The 17,573-nt window shown below is 39.7% G+C and overlaps 1 protein-coding gene across 1 annotated transcript in view; it reads left to right on the top strand.

Moving 5' to 3' along the window:
* The first annotated feature begins 4,443 nt into the window (after positions 1–4,443).
* The window catches only part of LOC119789921 (cAMP-specific 3',5'-cyclic phosphodiesterase 4B-like), a 79,091-nt gene continuing 65,961 nt past the window's right edge, over positions 4,444–17,573 (top strand). Inside the window, exons 1-2 of the mRNA XM_038295115.1 lie at positions 4,444–4,562; positions 11,658–11,905. Coding sequence (XP_038151043.1) covers positions 4,527–4,562; positions 11,658–11,905 — 284 coding nt within the window. The 5' untranslated portion in view covers positions 4,444–4,526. The remainder of the gene's footprint in view (positions 4,563–11,657; positions 11,906–17,573) is intronic.

Here is a 17,573-nt window from a genome sequence, read left to right as displayed (position 1 = left end):
CTTCATCCCTGCCACAAAGGCCATCAAATAATGTTTAAAATAAAAAATACAGTAGGTTGAGAAGGCAGAGTATCCATCCATCCATCCATCCAGATTTCTCCCTTTCTCCATACAGGCTATCATTTCTGGCTGTTGTCAGGTTAATCATTTGATCGTTCACGCTCTCCATAGTTCTCCTGTGGCGCGAGCACAGGGCGACTGTTGCGTGCCTTTAGCGAGCATGCGCGTTTCCTGTCGCTTGCGCGGTGAATCGTGCCGCCTGCGCTGTGTGGAGATGCAGAGGAAACCGTTATGTGATGGGGAAACGCAGCTCGACGTAACACCGGTATTTCCATGTGGAAAACGCTGTTTTGCTGCTGCAGTCATCCTCACTCTCCATCTCTCTGTGTGTGCTGTACGTTAACACCCACCAGCAGAAACACCCACCTACCAACTGACAGACGGAATCTCATCCTCCCCTCTCTCATGACAAGGCGCGCACCTCTGGATGACCTAAAAAATAATCTTTAATATCTCTTAAACAAAAGTAGCACAAACAATATTTCTTTCTGCACAAATCTGCACTAACGTTGCACTAACCATTCAGTCTATTTGCAGAGTTTTTTGACGTGGGTGGGGTGTCAGCTTCACGCAGCTGCGCACGAGTCCCATCATGAAAAAAGGTTCATTGTGCGACCTGAGTAACGCGCAGTAACGGGGTGTCTGCAATGGTAACTGCGTTATAGTTACAGTCAAAGTAATTAGTTAGATTACTCGTTACTAAAACAAGGTTAGTTTCAACGCCGTTAGTCCCATCACTGGAGATCAGTGATCTTTTAGTTTTAAACAGCTCCAATTGGAGTGGCAAAAAAGGTCTGTTATTGACGTTAACAAAAGGGCACAGGGCCTACAGCGTGGGGCTAGTGTGGGTGGAACTCAGCTGGGATCGATAGGGACATGGAAACATTGATATGTTTCCGTCACATTGATTAGTCACTCATGTCTGCCTCGTGGTCATTTTCCGCTAACTGTGGTCGTTCTATAATTTATGAGGTTACAGTTGTTGCATCCAAAGCCAGCTGACCAATTGACATAAGACCATAAGCTACTAAGACCATGCTCTCTGACATGGGATAGTTACACCAGGAGAAAATTAACATGGTTAACTTCTATGTCCTATCTTTTTTATACATTATTTTGTATTTTGTGTATCTTTTTTTAAAGGTTCAGGTTAACTTTAATACAGATAATTCAAAATTAACAGCATTTGAATCAGCACTTTTCCTCCTGTGGGATGCATAAATATCCACTCCAAACTGTGTGGCTGTGTCAATTAAAGACATGATGCTACTGCAGAGATTTTCTTTCTTGATGATTTTGCCATTTTGATGCAACGTGCTGAATATCACCGTTTAAAAAAGAAATAATTTACAGCTTGCAAAAATATACTTTTTTCTCCTCTCTTCTGACCCTTCTTTTCTTTGTCTTTATTCTTTTTTCACCCAGAGCTCTGTTAGACAAATGAAAAGACACAGCAAATAGAAAAGGAAATCACACCCTTGTTGATTCCCAGTCTTACTAAGACTTTGTGATATGTGGTGGTGGAAATCAATGCTTGGAATTGTTATTTTAGAAAATTAACTATTTATTCTTAATAATTGCTTCTACAAAAAAGTAAAAAAGTTATTTACTCAGTTACTGCTCAATTTAAGTTAACTATTTACTAGTCAAAGTAACTATGTAGAAATAATTTAAAGCCTATCTTAGTATCCAAATGTTGAATGCAACTTACCAAATAATAAGTTAAATGATCAGTCAAAAAGACAACATAATTATCAGTAAAGTACGGAGCCCCTAAAGGGACATGGAGGTGAAAAAAAGAACTTTTGCGAGATCCCGCAACACTTTCGCGAGATCCCACAATACATTTGCGAGATCCAGCAATGCTTTTGGCCAGATTTCGCAATACTTTTGCGTGAGGGAAAGACACTGCGGTTAGTTCAGGCTCAGTGGGAAGTTAGATTCTTTGACTTGAAAAGGAGGAATAGGTTGCAGACTCACGTTTCCAGAAAAAAGATGTCTTTATTGAATCCAGTCTGTGTGGGATGTTCCAGTGATTGTCTTGTTTGATGGTGGGCGGACGAGGTTTACTCAGACTGCGGTTGTTCCTTGGTGAACGGAGACGCTGACTGCCACTTAGATTTCCTGTGGTCCTTGAACGGGTTATTGTGGAGATGAATCCCCTGCTCAGAGAGAAGCCCCAGACAATCCTTGGGGGAAAAGGTTGATCCAAACTATAAACTTGAATCCTTAGCTCAGTTTGGTTCCCAGAAGATCCTTCCAGGGGAGAGAAGGTTCCGAAACATCCAGTTTGCAGGATGACTTCCTGCCACAAGGCAAAGACAAAAAACGGCAAGATTAACACTCAGGTAAACAAGAAACTCTGCAAACTCAGCTTGGCTAGAGTACCCAAAAACTGGCAAAACAAAGACTCAGGTTAGACTGCTAAACTAAGCATGGCTAGAGTACTCCAAGTTGGCAAACACTCTGGCGTCGAGGTAGTGGCAGTCAGCAGCTTAACAGCACTCCACAGGTAATGAGGCAATGAGCTGCAGGTGTGCAGGGAGGCCCAATGAGGACAGGGAACCACCTGGTGGAGGAGGAAAGGAAACACAAAAACAGACCACACAAACTGGATTCCTGACAAGTTCGATATAATACATGGTCCCCGCTCCATCTCGCCATCAGTTTGGGGGTCCTTGTCCTGGAAAATGTTGAAGACCCCTGCATCAGAATATTATACTTTTGCAGGTTAACAACCTTCACCTGGCTGTAAACTAAATATAAAGCCAAAAAATAATGCTTTTAAGCATTTTGGAAAAATAAAATATACATTGCTACTTAGGGGTTGCAGTATTCCTGAAAAAAAAACAAGAACAAAAAAACAGCAGTACTCTATAATCCCAGTTGGGTGGAAATAAAAAAACTAACCCAATGTAAACCATGCAAGTGAATTCAGTCTGACTATGAGAAAGTAAAGAATGTGTGTTGATAAAGGCAGAAGGCAGAAGCTGTCAGTCGGTGTTGCTGCCTCTAACTGACATATATAAAGTCTTCGTTCTGCACATAATGAGCAAATCACACCAGTATTTAGCTTTTATCTCAAAAAGCTATTCTTTAGAAACATTGCCATTGAATCACTGGCTTCTTACCATTGTCTCTCCTCTGTCTGAGTTGAAGGCATCCTGAATACCCACCCACACGACAGCTCCTCAGCTAATCAGCATCACGTATGCATATCTCAGTTCCTTACTTGTTCCTGCAGCAAAGAAGAAAATACACCAAACGTGCATAAGGATCATGCTCGCATGCTACACTTAAGTGGGCGGCAGTGGCGTTGGATGTAGGAGTTTGCCCTGTAATCGAAGGGTTGACGGTTCAAGCCCCGACTCCGACTTTCATTGTCGTTGTGTCCTTGGGCAAGACACTTCACCTGCATTGTCTACTGATGGTGGTCAGAGGGCCCGGTGGCGCCAGTGTACGGCAGCCTCGCTTCTGTCAGTGAGCCCTAGGGCAGCTGTGGCTACAATGTAGCTTGCCACCATCAGTGTGTGAGTGTGTGTGTGAATGGGTGAATGAATGTAGTGTAAAGCGCTTTGGTCAGGTCTCCTAACTTGAATAAAGGCGCTATATAAGTACATGCCATTTACCATTTACCATTTAAGTTTATGCATGTGGTAGTGTTAAATATTATTTACATATATTAATAATTAACGGTTAAATCATTTACATTAGATGTATAGTTTGGGTGTTTAACGGCTGGTATTACACAGCAGAAGGAAGACTAAGGTGCACCTTATATTTGGTGCACTTTTCACTGTTAAATAATATATAAAACTACATTATTTAGTTGAAGCACCCTCAGCTTCTTTCTGCTGGTTAATAAGGTGTTTGTGAGTGGAGCTTTACATTGATGTTTTCCTGTTTCTTCCTTTTCCAAACAGATCTTTATACGGGTCTGGGATGAGAACTCCGAATTAAATTATGAGAAGCTTTTCTTATACTCGTTAAGGCTAAAAGATTAACTGGATTAATCCTGTTTAATCGATTATTGAAATAATCATCAACTAAATATTGCTGATGGCCTTCCTATATGTCTGCAAGGAGACCCCCCAACCCAGATAAAACTGTTTTTCAAACGCCTGACATTTCTGCCTAAAAATCTCCTTTTTAGTTCATCTTGCGTACTGAAATTCTCGTTTTCATTCATTTGTAATGAATTTATATTGGATTACCATTCTGAAAAAAGAGACAAATAGGGTAGAAGTTTTTAACAAAGTTTTTTTAGTTGTGTTTTACGAACTTATATATACATTTTCCCATGTGACAAAAATAGCCTGACACCCCTAAACATTGAAGCAGACAGACTTTGTAACCTTGTTCCCATCTGTCTGCTGTTTGCAGTGCTGTTGAAGCTGTTCAGAGCTGGAAAGAGTTTCATTTCTGGAGAGAAGAGAGGACAAAGTGGGTCAGATTAAGAATTCCTCATGATGAAGAAAAGCAGAAGTGCCCATGGAGGCGAGGTAAGTGCCGAATTTTCCACACAGCAATCTGTTCTGTCCTTGTATATTTTTTAAACCCTACAGCTATGGTTTTCTCCCACTTTAGACTCTGCATTTTATCCCCCCCCCGCCCCGTTGGGACACCTTCTAAAAATGTTTTACATCCCCACCCCTCCCAGTTTGCCCCTAAGTACAGACTCAACGCGGTTTAGCAGGAAAACACAGCGGCAGTGCGGCACAACGTGTCCAGAAGGTGGCTTCTGACTCATTAACAGTGACAGTACCATTCACAACAGATGACAGTACCATTCACAACAGACCGGTATTCAGCAGGACACGCTGCAGAGAGGGACAGCGTGCCCTGTGTGTATGTGTGTACATTCACAGTTTTGGACGGGGAATAATGTTTTTGTTTGAGCTAACTCACAGCATCCAGACCTCACAATAACCATGATATGAGCAGACACTGCTTTATGGAAACATTCAGAGACTGATTGGAAGTATAGATAGAAAGAAAAAAAAGACAAAAGGCTGACAGAGAGGCCCGTCTGTTTCTACTCTATGTCACTCGTGTTTATCACTAAGCAAAAAAGGCAGATGATTTAATTCCAAATCTTTCAAATGGAGCTCAGAGGACAAGCCAGACCCTGATGATGAAAGTGACCCGGCTGCCACTTGCCTCCCTCTGCTCCTCCAAACATTTATACCAAGGCGTATATTAATAAACAGAACACTTGAATCCTAAAAATGATTTTTTTTTCTCATGCTTGAAATCGATTTTTAGTTTGATCTAGGGCAGCAACTAAGGATTATTTTTCATATTTAGATAGATTATATTTAATCAGTTGATTCTTTCTTCGATAAAGCAAAATGGCCAGATAGCCAAAGGTGTCATGATTTTATCAAGAGCTCGGACCCACATGCAGAGAGACCAATTCAGAGAGACCAGGGGAAAGGTTTAACAGGTTTATTTACAGTAGGAGTTTCTGAAGAATCCAGTGTTGCTCTGAGCACTGCTCAACTGGAACTGAAAGGTGAGGGGAAGACACTGCGGTTAGTTCAGGCTCAGTAGGAATCTTGAATCTCGAACTTGAGGAGGAGAATTTGTTAGATAACTCACGTTTCTAGAGAAGTAGCTGACTCTTAGACTCCAGTCTGTGTGCGGAAGTTTCAGTGTTTGTCTGATTCGATGGAGGGCGGACAGGGTTTACCCAGAATGCGGTTGTAAGTAGGCGAATGGAGAAGCTGACTGCCACTCAGATTTCCTGCGGTACTTGAATGGGTCGTAGTGGAGATGAATCCCTTACTCAGTGTTAAGCTCAAATGATCTCTTGAGGGAAAGTGGATTCAAACCTCCAGTTTGAATCCTCAACTCAGTTTGAAGCTCAGATGATCCTTCCAGGGAGAGAAGGTCCGAAACATCCAGTTTGCAGGATGACTTCCTGCCGAGAGGCAAAGACAAAACAAGAATTAAAATTCAGGTTGACAAGAACTCAGTTTGACTCAGCAAAACTCAGCTTGGCTAGAGTACCCAAAACTGGCAAACACTCTGGCGTCGAGGTAGTGGCAGTCAGCAGCTTTAGAATGCTCCGTTAATGAGGTAACTCACAGCAGGTGTGTAGAGAGGCGGACCAGAACCAGGCGCCTCCTGGTGGAGGAAGGGAGACAAACACAGAAAAAACACATACACAGACAGGAATCCTGACAAAAGGTTTCTGAAAAAAGATTTTTTAGGAAATGAAACTAGGTGAAACTAAGATTTTTCCACTTGAGGAGTTCTGGACAGAGCTTATTGACAGGAGAAAACTTCTTTTTTAATCTTATATACAAAATGTTTATATATATATTTTTTTAAATTTTGGTCTGATTACTGCTCTGATGGGGTTCCTCTGTCAGCTAAAGGCATGTTTGAGAGTCTTTATACTCCATTTAACAGTTAATCGATTACTAAATTAGCTGACAATTGTATCAATAATCGATTAATCATGATTAATCCAATTAATCGTTTCAGCCGTAGTTTATTCGTAGTTTTATATATTTCTACAGTTATTAAGGTCATATAGTGCTTCTATATAGGTTTCTGCCTGATGATGATTTAGGCACACTGTGATTATGAGCAGGATCCTAGAGATTGCATTTGTTCCCCTCAGATGTGATCAGGTTAGATTATCCTCCCTGCAGGTGGCTCTGCAGTGAGCTGTTCATTAGACCAAATCACCTGCTGATTGTCAGCCTGATGATGACATTTATGATTAGTTTTATAATCAATTAACAGAAACAACATTCCTGAGCGTTCATCTTCCAAGGAATAGTACACCCAAAACATGATTAGCCTTCATTTTCTACTCACCCCCATGCTAAACAACACTCTGGAGTACTTTTTTGATATCTCAAATGCATCTGGAGATCTGGGAGGCTTCTTGCTGTCTGCTGACATTCAAATAATGGAGGTCTATGGTGCCCGAGACAGAAAGGTCCATAAAAATCCACAAAAAACGTGTCAATATTCCTCCATACTGCTCGTCCAATGTATTCCAAGTGTCCTGAGTGGGTAGCATCCAGAATTTACTCGAAACGAAGTCATTTAGAATGTTTTTAGAGCATAAACAGTAGTGTATAGGATTTCCTGAAAGCGCGCGCCTGCGAGTTCACGACGCTACAGAAACCGCGGCAGACCAAACCAGATGAAAGTGCGCATTCAGCTCGGCAAAGAACTCATGCTCTTCCTCAACACTGAAGTCCTCAGACATTTTTCTTTCGTTGTTTCTTTCTTTGCACAGGTAAACAGCACATTTCTTCTACGCTTGCATTATCGGCAGAGCAGACGCTGAATGCGCACTTTCATCTGGTTTGGTCTGCCGGCTTCTGTTAATATTTCAATCTGAGTCGTGTCATCATCACATGGTGATGGTTCGATCGTACTCCTTTTCTCATTTATAAAGGGTGACTTTAAAAAGCCTTCCTGGAAGTGCCCCAAAGATCAGTATCCTTTTTTTTGTGCCAAGAAAATCTTTTATCACACAGCAATTGCTTCAACTTCCTTTTAGTCTTTTTGTTTTCCCCATTTAACTCCCTCTTTGTTAGTGTTCTGATGTATATGTTATAGATTAAAGGTCTTTATTACAAATAAAACGTAAAACAAAAAAAGAATACTACTACTATTACCCAGCTATGCATCACATATAATTCTTCGCTGAAAATGAATTCATTTTAATTTGGATGGAGGGGATCAATGGAACATTAGAATTTCCTCTTTTGATGCCTGCTAAGAATATTGAATCGCTAAATAATTTAGGAATGAAACATCAAAAGCCCTAAATTACTGACAAAAGATGGCCGCTTTCAACTTTCATTTGACAAGAGGCTTAGATCAGTAAGTAGAACTCTGTCAGACTGGATGTTCATTCTCTGCTACAGACACAGTATGTCTGGGAGAGATGGGGGCAATAAATCAGACAAATTGCATTCAGTAGAAAGGGTAAGGGAGTGAACAGGGCTGTCCTCACTGATAATCAGCATGGAAAAACAAACTCCAAGCCCCACCAGTGTATGATTTGATTCTGTCAGAGCATTTTGCTCTTATAGTCTCTATTTTGTGTTCCTGCCAAATTGATGTTTTTCTGTGGGTCCCTTCTTTCACTGTTTTTGACTTTTATTGAACAGAAGCTGTGGTCTTTAATTTCACTTCTTAACCATAGAAACCTTTGGCACCATGCTAACTACAGCTTCCTAAACACTAAAGGTATGAGGCATTGCAGCTTAAATAATGCAAGTCTGAATAAATAATTGTAGAATATTACACCCTGCATTTGAGTAATGGAGCCTAGGCGGAAGTTCAACTAAAGAGACTAATTGCTCGCCTACATTCACCTACCAAACAGCCAATCAGCTTTGAACCACACCTCCACGAAAGCCAATCGGCATCCAAAGTTCATCCTACTGCATTCCAGGTCTCATTTCAACCTACCATGTTGACTACCATGTTGAGCATGGTTCTGCCAGAGAGTTTTTCCTTTCCACTGTCGCTTCATGCTTGCTCATCATGGACAGGTTCTCTCAACCTGTGTTATCCAACTGGACTTCCATCTTCCAGGTCCCTGAGTGAAGCTCTAGTATCAGCTCACGCAGTCCACAGGATCTCTCCATAAAGCTCTGCAGACCGTCTCGCTGACCAGCAGTCTAAAGACTGACTAACTCTATCTCCACTCCACCACCAGTTTCAAGTCTGGGGGGGGACTTTTCTTTTATCCTGTTCATGCATATCTATTAGGGGTGGAACGGTTCACAAAATCCACGGTTCGGTTCGATTCACGGTTCGTGGTCACGGTTTTCGGTTCGGTTCGATACATGTTAATTGTTACACCGAAATCCCCCAAAAATGTAGGAAATTAATGAAAAAATCCCCCAAAAAATAATGGATTGTAATTATTTTAAAGAATCCGCGGAAACCCTGGATCATTTCCGTATGTTTTCCTGCTTTGAATTTAATCATCTCGCGCATGCTCTCTACCATCTCCAAGGAACTCAGAGCGGAGCGGACGGAAGCCACAGTGGGGGCTGTAGGCTTTGCTTTGAGCAGCCGGTCTGGAGCGCAGCGGGGGTTGCTGACGGAGTATGAGGGATTTCAGGGTTAGCATGACATGTTGGTCATGTTGCTGTTAAACAAAACGTGTTGCACAATGCTTGCACACTGTTTTTATCCACAACTTTCTTTCCGCCGTCATCGTAGGTCACTCTAAATGCAAAGTGGTCTCATACAGCAGACCTATAAAGTGCTGCTGGCGCGTCTTCCAACTCCTGTTCTTTCCCACTCGCCATACCCACACAATTCTCCACAACAATTGATTTTTTTCTGCTACACCCGGCTACGCTGCTTCGCTTCTTCTTCTTCTTGTTTACTACTGGTGGTTGGCTTTGGTCGCAGTACCGCCACCTTCTGCTCTGGAGTGTAATCGCTTCGCCTATGAGAAAAAGGAGCAGCGCATGAACCGAACGCAACACACGCGAACCGAACCGAGACAGTTGAACCGAACAGTTCGGACGGTTTTCATAAATCGTCCCATCCCTAATATCTATTCATGCAAAATTCAGCACTATGTTTCCTGCCGAGGTCTGAGCGCTAAAAACCAAGTAATTGTATCAATAAATTTCTTCTAATTGTCTTTTCTCTTCGTGTAAGCTTTTCAGATTGAAATCCATCTGTTTTTTTATTTAATGCCTGTTAGAGTTTAATATAATCCCAGTGCTTAAAGGACAATGCAAACGCTACAATTTGTTCTTGCAAAAACAGAGGTTAGATAGATCTTTAAACTTTGTTTTTAAACCTTTGCTCATTCTAGGTAAAAATCTGGTCTTAGATTTAGTTCATTCTCAGCTTAGTTTATTTAAATACAACTTAACTCAACTCAAGGCACTTTAAGGAATCAGTCCAATTAAATCAGACTGATTTGTTAAAACAAACATGCATGCAGTGACAGTGGAGAGAACAATTCCAGGAAATGGTTAAGCAGATGGGCTCTGAGTCAGTTTACAGGTCAAAAGATGGTTAAAGTAAAACCTAACTAAACTAAGTTGTTTAAGTTATGGACAAGTATGATGAAATGCAGTCGAGAAAATCAGAAAATGTAAAAAAGATAATCATCTGTAGGGCTGAAACAATTACTCGATTATTGACATAGTTGTCAACTAATTTAGTAATCGATTAATCATTAACTGGACTATAGAGACTCTAAAACATGCCTCTAGTTGACATAGAAACCCACTTAGAGCAGTAATTAGACCAACATTGTAAAAAAAAAAAAAAAAAAAAGTACAAATTTTTCATTCAACAAAAACTATTTTTGTCTATCAATCTCCTCAAGTGTTTTTATTTTCACCCGATTTAATTTTGTAAAAAGTCTTCAATAAGGAACCTTTTTCTATCCGATTATTAATCAATTAATCGAAAATAATTATCGAAAGAATATATGAAAGAATATGAAAGAATATGACAATGGAAAAGATGTTTGCCCAAAACTCAAACCGGAAAGAATTTTATCCACTATAACTTTTATCTAGAAAGCATGGATGTTTGAATATATCCGTCCATTTGTTAGCTAAGGCTGTTGGAAAGTATAGTTTGTCTTTATTTGTATCTACCTTTGTCATGTAAAATCCATATTTTACCATCATGAAAATTATTGGAAGGGGGAATGGTAACCATTGTAATGTGGACAATAATAAAAGTAAAATGTATTCCGTTACTTTATTTCACTTTAAGCTACTTTGTTTTCAGTTACGTGCCTGGTATTGATTTCAGGAGCTTTGGTGTAATATTTTAATTAAACTGATCTGGTAAATGCAAATTGAAATGACTGAAGGTGATATTGGGGATAAAGTAAATCCTGATTAGTGCGTCCAGGATGGGGAATAGTTGTGACTACCTCTCAGATAGCTGGTAGATTCTGTTGTTCTCACATCCTCATCCTCTTTTCTCCTGCACCAGTGAAAAATTAACAATTTGTTGCCTGCATTACCCTCCCTAACGGAATTCCTCCCCTCTCCCTGTTTGTCGTCATCAAGCCTCCACCTCACGAAACCTTTTCCCATGTCTGATTTCCTCTTGCATGCGGTGAACATAAAGTGGAAGGAAATGAGGTGTGCCAGCTCCCCCCCTGTTTCCCTGCTGCTTTGGCTTGTTTACAGTCCATGGTTCCAGCAGCAGCCCTTTGGGCCTCTTACTTGAACGCTTACATTATAAACACGATTTATCTTCGCCGCTGCTTCATAAAGATGTCAATTGGCAGTTCAGGTGTCAAGTGGATGAAAGAGGCCATTATTCTTCTGTGGTGAAAAGCAATAAAGGATAAGTGTCGCCACAGCTGTGAACGGGGAAGGCAGATTGTTTTGTTACTGACCAAATATTTATGCTGCTTTGAGTCTCTAAGCAGCAATTTGTTTTTCTTCGGTAAATTGTCCTCCACTGTCCCCGATGCCTCTTTGTGTACTTTTCCCTTTTTATTGCATTCTGCATCATTTTTGTTCCATCAGCTCCTCTAATTAAACTCTAATCTAATTATTTTAATTCCTATTATTGCTGGAAAAGGTGGAAGTTGAAATAATCTTGTGTTTCTGTAGGAGAATCCAGAGATTCCTGTTGGACAATATTCCAGCAGCAGCACCCTCAGTGTGGAGGTGTGCAAAGTACACCGCCGATTTTCTGGTAACCTGCAGCTGCCACCGCTGTCCTGGCGACAGGCAGAAAAGGAGAGGGACCGAGGCAGACCAGTGACACCAGAGGATGATCCCGCGACCCGAACCAGACCTACAAGCCTGCCTATTGCCTCTCTGCCTCGCATCGACATCACACAGGCCGATCCTGACAGGTGAGGCTTTGACAAATGTTCTCAAGCATCATTAATATATAACAGTTTCTGAGGCTCCTCCCATTTTCTGCTCTCTTTTAGAACATCTTTTTTGGCGCATGCCATGAGCAGCGCAGCTTTTTTTTTACAATTGAAAGTTTACACCGCTCACAGCTTGCCTGAAAAACTTCAGTTGCAGCTTGTTTTTCCATCTCCCTCCACCAGTAGTGTGTTTCTGCATAGGATAACTTTAGGTAATGAGGTGTTACCGTAGTTCTTGAAAGTCAAAATATCACGTTTTTAGTTTGTTTGTTTTGTTGTTTTATTACTGTGGTTGTTAGTACCGTAGTAAGCATACATGAGCATCCACAAGCATTAAAATCAAATGCTTATATCAGATATTAAGTTACTCCATCTTCCAAGTCCTGGCTTAAGTTGAATGCACAACTATACCTGAACACAAGGCTTTGATGTAGACGTTTTTACAAATGGGTTAAGTCAACTGCAGTAGCTCGTTTCAACCCTTAGAGGGCAACAGTAAACAGTTTTAGGCCAAATGTTACAGGTGAAACATGTTTACCTAAAAATGGTAAATAGGTACAGTGTATTAGGTATAGTGGTAATAAGTATAGTGGACCATGTTCTATTTCCAGGTGGATCATCAAAATAAGTGGTTCTCCTAACTCCCAATCATTCTGGGGATATGTTTACTTAAGGCTATCCTCATCCCCATTTTCACTTCCCGGTGGTGAGTCTGACATAGTGGAAAAATTGCAAATCTTCTTTTGAAAAGTAAGCTTGTATGAGTGATGCAAACAGCAACTTTTAAACAGAGCGTGCACAAGGAGAAATGGGCTTGTTCATGCTCTCGCTCCCCTCTCGGCAGCAGATACAGGGTTGTTCATGTGCATTTTTTTTATTTAAAGTGGAAAGTGTGGGTCTTTTAGAAAAAATGGCGAAAATCTTCCACTTTAAGATACCTTTAAGTGCAAGAATTTTTCGATCGGGCCAACTTTCAGCCTGTAGTGTAGGGTAATGAGGGGCAATCAGCTTCTAACGACCACCTCCTGATCAGGAATTGTAAGGCCAGGAGAAAATCAAACATCGCTCAGTGCACATGTGCAAACAAGGATTCTTCTTTTTCCTCGCAGATGTAAACGCAGCAGCATGGCGGGGGTACTGTGAAATGGAATTCCTTCTGTAAAATTGACGGACCGTAGTAGCTACGTTTGCTCAGCCATGTCTTTGTCTGAAAACATCGTTGCCTTTTCTTTTTATGGCTTTCAGCACAGAATTACACAAATTGCCAAGGCAGCGTATTTCACTCTAGTGAGCTTCGTATTCCTCTTCTACTAGTTTGCTTCCAGGTAGACGAGTCCGAGTTGCTCCATCTCACTGCTGAGCTGAGTCCGACATGGTTTTAGACGTACAGCGTGAGCAGGCAGAAAGCGCCGGGCTTAACATGCATCGTGAGCTGTAAACTCACACTGTACGATGAAACCCTGCCGTTTCGTCATACAGTGTGAGCTGTAGCTGCATGCAACGATTGAAAAAATCGCACAGTGTATTCCTGGCTTTAATACCACTTTAAGCTACCTTTAAGATTAGCAAAGTATGAAGATTTACCCCAGTATATCCGTAAAATAAAGTGATTTGGGGTCTAATTACTCTTTGTCTATCAGGTTTACCTTTATCACACATTCAACGCAGTTCAGATTTCAAACAAGTCCTCACAGAAGAGGAAGAAGAAGAGGAAGTGTAGCTACTGTAAATGCAAAGTGTAACTAAACTATTATACCCTTTAATTGATTCTGCTTTGTGCTTATTGTATTGTATTGTAGATTCTTTGGTAGAGTATTTAGTGTTTTGTAGTAATCATTCCATCTTTAGGTGTATTTATTGTACTTGTTTGTAGTATTAAAATCTAGTCTTTTTAGGGGAGAGTTAGAAAAATAGGGACGTTTACGACCGACTGAAATCACCAGACAGGCCCCTATAGGCAGCTTATGATCATGAGGAAAAAAGCATGACTATAAAGGAGGCGTTGGAACAAGTATTCTTCCTTTCTGCTTAAACATCCATCAGAAATTGTTTCGAAGGTTAAAAATCTAATTTGGTCTTTTATACTGAAGTTGTAATTGGGATTTGATCTGATTATTTTTTTCTTTTTTCACAAATACACATGTTCCTGTCTTCTTGTAAAAGAGAGATGACTGAGAGTTTGCCCCCGGTTTATTGTTATATTATATTAATATATTGCCATCTTTGATGCACAGCACTGAAAGATGTTATTCCCTGCAGGAAATTGATGAAATTTCTGTTGCAGAAATGCACTTAACCAGATGGATCCTTTGTTCTGCTACCTTAAACTACATGTATTGATATTAGCTAGTGACCGTCACTTTTATCTTTCTGCTACTCGTATACAATGCCCCATATTAATGTATTTGGAACATCTTTGGAAGACCTTCCTTGTTTCATTGCGTCCCATTACGGATGCAAAGTTGTTGTCTTGCTTTAAATTGTTTTCTAAACCGTTTGGATTCAATTTGGTTAGATTTCAGAGGTTTTTCTATCGTCTTATTAGAATGTTTGATGATTTTTGCAGTTGAAAAAGTCTCTATTTGATACTAGGATCATGTTTTATAACTAAACTAATTCTATAATCAAAATAAAATTAAATACTTCCAGATAAAATGTAGTGCTGTAAAGGTCAATTTATGTGAACCAAATGTGTTAACACAACATACACCTGCACAGTTTTAAATTTGAGCAGCAGCTATCAATTATTTTAGTAAATGGTTGATTTGAAGTGTTTTTTTTTATTAAAAATGACATTTTGAATCAAGTGTAAAAGCAAAACATTAATTGGGTGCAGCGGTAGAGAACACAGTCCATATAGGGAGGCTTTGGTCCTTGGTGCGCGACTTCTTCTGCATGTCTTTCCCTTCTCTCAGATTTTATACATATATAATCAGAGAGAGAAGCTTATTCTTGGAGATATTTCTATTTTAAATAGAAAACATTCATATTTAAGTACAGTTTTGTTTTTGTTTTCTGTACTGTTTGTTTTTCTATCAGCTGTTTCAGAATATGCAATATATACTCCAGCTAAAGATTTGATTCCATTACTAAATTAGTTAGTATTAACTTTAATATTTGATTAATATAAATCAAATAACATGTTTCAACCTTTAACTGAAGACACTTGTGTGATATAAAAACGAGGACTCGAGTCTGAAGGTGTTAACGTCAAACGAGTCTAATTTTTCCCATGGTTCGCCTTGCTGTTGGTTACCGTTAAATAAACAGCAGCATCTCCACTGGGCTCCATCACCCTACTTGTGATCTGCTTTTGGTTTGAATGCTCCCTTAGACAGCATCTGTCTGCTGTAAACATGTACACTGCAAAAATTATCTTAAAATGAGTAAAAATTTCTTAAATTAAAGGTATTTACCCTTAATTTGAGCAGGTAAATAAGATGAATTGCCAATGGAATTAGTATTTTTACTCTAAAATAAGGTATCTAGATAAAATGCACTTGAAATAAGACAATGCAATTGTTTTTTCTTATTTTAAGTGAAATTGTCTTGTTCCATTGGCAAAGTGTCTCACTTAAATCCTTAATTCAAGAAAAAATGAACATATTTTAAGAAGAAATGACTTAGTTAGATTTCATTTTTTTGCATCAGTGATATTCTCTGTTGAAGTCATTTTGTTTGCTGACTCTTTATAGACTTAGTCGCTCAACCGGCACATATTAATTCTGCAATCTCCTTTAGGGAAATCCAGATTTTCCCTGAAGGAGTAATCCCTAGGGATATATAAAGTTGAGTCTAAATCTAAATAGTGGTAAATCACATCCATCGTGGCGATTCCATTCAGTATCAATTTCCTGACCCAACGATACCACGATACGATACGATTCGATTTGATTAATTGTTTAATTATTTTTCAAATTTGAAGTAAATCAAAGAAAGCTGTAATATGCATTTTATTTGAGAAACAACAGCAAATAAAAGAAGTAGGAAAGTTGTACTCCACCTAGGCCTATGTAAACCCCATTCACTGAAAAATAATAATGCCTCTTTGTTTACGCGAGTGTGTGTGTGCAAACGGAAGGAGGGTAGTGGCTAAAGGAAGCAAGGTAGGAGGGCAAAATAGGTTTAGCGCCACCGCAGAACTGGAGTCAGAATTACGTCCAGGAGCAGTTGGAAAAAAACAGACCAGAAGAAAAAAAAAAAACATGAATCAATACTCTTGCGGACGTGTCGATGCATTGGATCGTTGGCTGTTGGATCGATATATCGATACAAAACTATTATTATTCCGTAAAAGTTCAAAAAAATCCACTGGACTTGGTCTCCAAGATTTGAAGACGTTTCGCCACCTCTCCAGGAAGCTTTCTCAATTCAAATGTCTGGATCTGCACTCAAACTCACTGCGGAGGACAATGACCAGGATGACTGAGAATCTTCATCAGCAAAACAATTACTAATTACACCCCTTAATCTAAAAAAAAAAAAGGGGCTTCCAGTTTAGGACCTTAAAGAGTTCAGAGCTTAAGGACTAAACCTTGGCTTGAAGTCAGAGAATTGAGACAATCATCTTTCTCAGTACATCAAGGATTAAGTCATGAAAAGGTCGTGTTTGACTTCTTACGCAGGGACATTTGTGGGCCGAGGTGTTGATGAATCAGAAAAAGCTGTCCATGTTGACTTGAGCTTCATCATCATGACAGCACAGATTTCTCTCAACCTGATATCTGCATGAAATGGTTTATTTTACACTCCAATAATTAAAAGAAGTCCCAGCAGTTAAGAACAGACTTTTTAACATTTAAACGTTTGGAAGCTTTTAATTGATTTTCCAGGCTAATTTATTTATTTTTGACCAATCAAAATTCCCTACAGGCTGATGAATCATCCGCACTTAAACGGAAGTTTCTTCCGGCCGTCAGTGCTGGTGTACCATGAGGTTTGGTTTGTATTGATAAATTCAAAGTCTTCCCTCCACCTTTGTCATGGTTTTGGTTCTGGTAGAGCTTTCATTTAGAGTTTTCATTGTTGTTATTTCCGTTTTGTGTTATTCTAGTTGTTTTGGTTGTATTTGAGTTCTTATGTATTTGTTGTTTACCCTCTGTTTCCCTCTTGTGTCAGCCTCCTCTTTGCTCCCTTCCAGATTTTTCTTTCCACACCTGTCTCTCGTCTGCTAATTAGTCCTCCCATTGTTTCTCTCTCCCATATATGCATCTCCTTTTCAGTTGCCGTTTGCTGGTTCCTTGCCATTACTTGGCTCCTCGTGTGTTTTCCCTGATGTCTTTTGGATTTTGATTATTCTGTATATTGTTTGTTGTTTTTTGCTTCTGTAGACACACTTTGGATATTAAATCTGTAAGAAACCACTTCAACTTCCATCTCTACGTTTGGGTCCTCTTCAAATCAAGTCTTTAGTGATGTTTTTTTCAGGAAAGCACCAAATGTTTTACAGTCATCAATCCTTTTATGGATTACACCTGTTGAATTCCTCATAACATACATTTATTTAGTAGAAACTCTCTCCCCCAAACACATTGTGTTGTTGTTTAAGTGTCTATAATAGGTAGACATGTGAGGAAGTTTTATTGCTACTAATCTAGGTCAGAAACCCACATTTCCTCTGAGCTTTTGTCTCAGAAGGCATTGATGA

The sequence above is a fragment of the Cyprinodon tularosa genome, unplaced genomic scaffold (genome assembly GCF_016077235.1).
Source record: "Cyprinodon tularosa strain WSP-4 unplaced genomic scaffold, ASM1607723v1 ctg350, whole genome shotgun sequence".
Lineage (NCBI taxonomy): Eukaryota > Metazoa > Chordata > Actinopteri > Cyprinodontiformes > Cyprinodontidae > Cyprinodon > Cyprinodon tularosa.
Note: the sequence above shows the minus strand (reverse complement) of the source record. Positions and strands in the feature narration are given on the sequence as shown.